This window comes from Cricetulus griseus, unplaced genomic scaffold (assembly GCF_003668045.3).
Source record: "Cricetulus griseus strain 17A/GY unplaced genomic scaffold, alternate assembly CriGri-PICRH-1.0 unplaced_scaffold_1, whole genome shotgun sequence".
NCBI lineage: Eukaryota > Metazoa > Chordata > Mammalia > Rodentia > Cricetidae > Cricetulus > Cricetulus griseus.
This window is the reverse complement of record NW_023276808.1, coordinates 6,512,714-6,516,115: the sequence shown is the minus strand read 5'-3', so window position 1 is coordinate 6,516,115 and position 3,402 is coordinate 6,512,714. Positions and strand designations below refer to the sequence as shown.

Sequence of the window (3,402 nt, the reverse complement as noted above, 5' to 3'; positions counted from 1 at the left end):
GTTGACACTATCAGGTTTCTTCCACAAAATAATTAGTATTGTATAACTGATAGGAAGTGTGATGGCTAAAGATCCCACCAAATACTAGATAATGAGAAGCCTTCATTATCTTTATCAGGTACTGAAAAATGATTGTAACTTGTAATGGTTTTAACATATTGATTATCCACAAAGTTTTACTGTTGTATAAGGTATAAAATTAAACCAAACTGACTGCATTTATAGTTTCACTGCTGAATGATATTTTGTAATGATTTCAAAGGCTCCTGATACACACAAAAGCTTTAACATACTGGTTACATTAAAATGGTTTGTCTCCAGTATGTGTTCTTTTATGTGTTTGAAGAATACTTTGACTTGCAATGGCCTCTACACACTGATTATATTCATAGGGTTTCTTTCCAGTATGTGTTGATTCATGCATTTGAAGAAGACTGTGATGGAGCAAAGGCTTTACCACACTGATTACATTCATAGGGTTTTCGAGCATGTGTTCTGTTATGGCTTTGAAGATTACTGTGATATGTGAAGGCTTTACCACACAGACTATATTCATTGAGTTTCTCTCTAGTATGCGTTCTTTTATGCACAGGAAGTGTCCTGGAATCAACACTGATTACATTAATAGGGTTTCTCTCCAGTATGTGTTCTTTTATGCAGACAAAGTGCATAGGAATTAGCAAATGCTTTACCACACTGATTACATTCATAGGGTTTCTCCCCAGTATGTGTCCTTTTATGGATTTGCAGAGGACTGTGAGTAGCAAAGGCTTTCCCACACTGATTACATTGATATGGTTTCTCACCAGTATGTGTTCTGTTATGGATTTGAAGATTACCATTACATGTGAAGACTTTACCACACTGATTACATTCATAGGGTTTCAATCGAGCATGTGTTCTGTTATGGCTTTGAAGATTACTGTGATATGTGAAGGCTTTACCACACAGACTATATTCATTGAGTTTCTCTCTAGTATGCGTTCTTTTATGCACAGGAAGTGTCCTGGAATCAACAAAGGCTTTTACCACACTGATTACATTAATAGGGTTTCTCTCCAGTATGCGTTCTTTTATGGATTTGAAGATTGCCATGACACTTGAAGGTTTTAACACACTGAGTACACTGTTAGGTATTCTTACCAGTATGTGTCCTTTTATGCCTTTTAAGATGACAGTTTTGAGCAAACGCTTTACCACAGTGACTACATTCATAGGGTTTCTCTCCAGTATGTGTTCTTTTATGCAGACAAAGTGCATAGGAATTAGCATATGCTTTACCACACTGATTACATTCATAGGGTTTCTCCCCAGTATGTGTCCTTTTATGGATTTGCAGAGGACTGTGAGTAGCAAAGGCTTTCCCACACTGATTACATTGATATGGTTTCTCACCAGTATGTGTTCTGTTATGGATTTGAAGATTACCATTACATGTGAAGGCTTTACCACACTGAGTACATTTGTAGGGTTTCTCTCCAGTATGTGTTCTTTTATGCAGATGAAGTGCAGTGGAATAAGCAAAGGTTTTACCACACTGAGTACATTCATAGGGTTTCTCTCCAGTATGTGTTCTTTTATGCAGACGAAGTGCACTGGAATCAGCAAAGGCTTTACCACACTGGTTACATTCATAGGGTTTCTCACCAGTATGTCTCCTTTTATGTCTTTTAAGATAAATGTTTCGAGCAAAGGCTTTACCACACTGATTACATTCATAGGTTTTTTCTCCAGTATGTAATCTTTTATGCCTTTGAAGATGACTGTTATATGTGAAGGCATTAACACATTGTTTATATTCAGAAGGCATCTCTCCACTTTGGCTTCTTTCATGCCTGCAAGGAAAATGCGCATATTTAAATGCTTTACCATATTCTATGCTATGTTGAATCTGAAACTTGTATCAATTAATAGTATAATTTGTTTAAATTACAAAGAATATTCAGATCTTACAATCTTATTACTGTGTTTACATTCAAGTTTTCCACTTGATTAAGGTTTTTTTTCTTGCATCTTTGAACATACTTGTGAAAGTGTAATCCTTTATTATATAGCTCTCATTTCCAGAACCTTTGTCTAAAAAAGATTTTTCACATACTGACGAGAATTAAAAAAAATGCAGAACTTTATTATATATTTTAATTTTCCTACACTTTGAGTCATAAAATGTTTACTGAGGAACTAAGACAAACAGAGATATTTACACAATCATAGAGTCATGGGATTTTCTGCAGAGTGACTGACTGGTGTATTATCAATGAAGCTGCAAAACAAATTTCTTATACACATGAATCAAATTCAGCAAGTATGCTCAAATGGGGACTACTACATGAATTTTAAATGTTCTGGGAGACTGATATACCATGTTCTTTATATCCTTTTGCTGACATGGCTTGTATCCTAATTAATATATGATATACCCAGTAAACATTACAAGGAAAAGGCATCCAATTTAATTCATTTGACTTTCTGTTCCTTATAGATATGTTCTACAGATATTAATTTTTCCCTAAAATGAAGACCCTTGACTCTTGACAATAATTATAATTGCTGCTGTCCCTACACTTAAAAAAGTAACAGCAAGTAATTGAGTAATATTAGCTTTTTCATGGAGTATTTACTAAATGGAAAGTTTTGAGATATGCTTAACACCTCAACCATGTGTATCCATTTAGTAATATAGGTAATATGAAATAAATGGAATTACATTTCTATAGCATAGCTCTTATGTTGTGATGATTCAAGTGGTAATTTCTCTCAAGGCATTGTTTCGTTTATTTCTTTCTTAAAATAATGTCTTGCAAATGCATTTCACCTATCTAAAGCTGAGATATATGGTTTTGTGAGAATTTAATAATCATCAATGCAATTTAACCTGTGCTTAATTACAGTATTGGTTCTGTTTCAGACTTCCAGGACAGATTTCAATTTCTTCAGAGGCACATTCTATAAGGTGATAGATGAAAATTACCTTTCATGTCTTTTAGAACGTGTACATTCTTCTTCAGTAGTATGGTCTTCTTTACTGTATTCTAAAATTAAAGAAGAGCATCAATATCCAAGGAACAGTTTTACTATTATTTTAAAATAGGAAGGAAAATAAGTCTTACCTATATCAGCGAGGTTCTTGTAGGTCTCTAGCATCACATCTTTGTAGAGATTCTTCTGAGAAGTATCCATCAAAGTCCACTCTTCACAAGTGAAGTAAATATGCACATCATTGTACTCCATGGCATTCTAAAATATTACATACATGTGTGCACTTAAAGCATGATACTGACAATATTTTAAATGTATATTTTTTAGAACATTATTTTAAAGTGTGTTACTTTTATGCTATAGAACATTTGCTTAATGAAGTAACTATGTGTTGCTTTTGTTTCTGATGTATTAGTTTAATTT

At 33.7% G+C, this 3,402-nt stretch overlaps 1 protein-coding gene across 1 annotated transcript; it reads right to left on the bottom strand.

The window, feature by feature from the left end:
* Window positions 1–923: 923 nt before the first annotated feature.
* Window positions 924–1,828, bottom strand: LOC113837989 (zinc finger protein 120-like). The gene has a single exon (XM_035453667.1). It carries the CDS (start codon window positions 1,808–1,810, stop codon window positions 1,130–1,132), a length of 681 nt encoding a protein of 226 aa, XP_035309558.1. The 5' UTR covers window positions 1,811–1,828; the 3' UTR covers window positions 924–1,129.
* Between the last annotated feature and the right edge of the window lie 1,574 nt (window positions 1,829–3,402).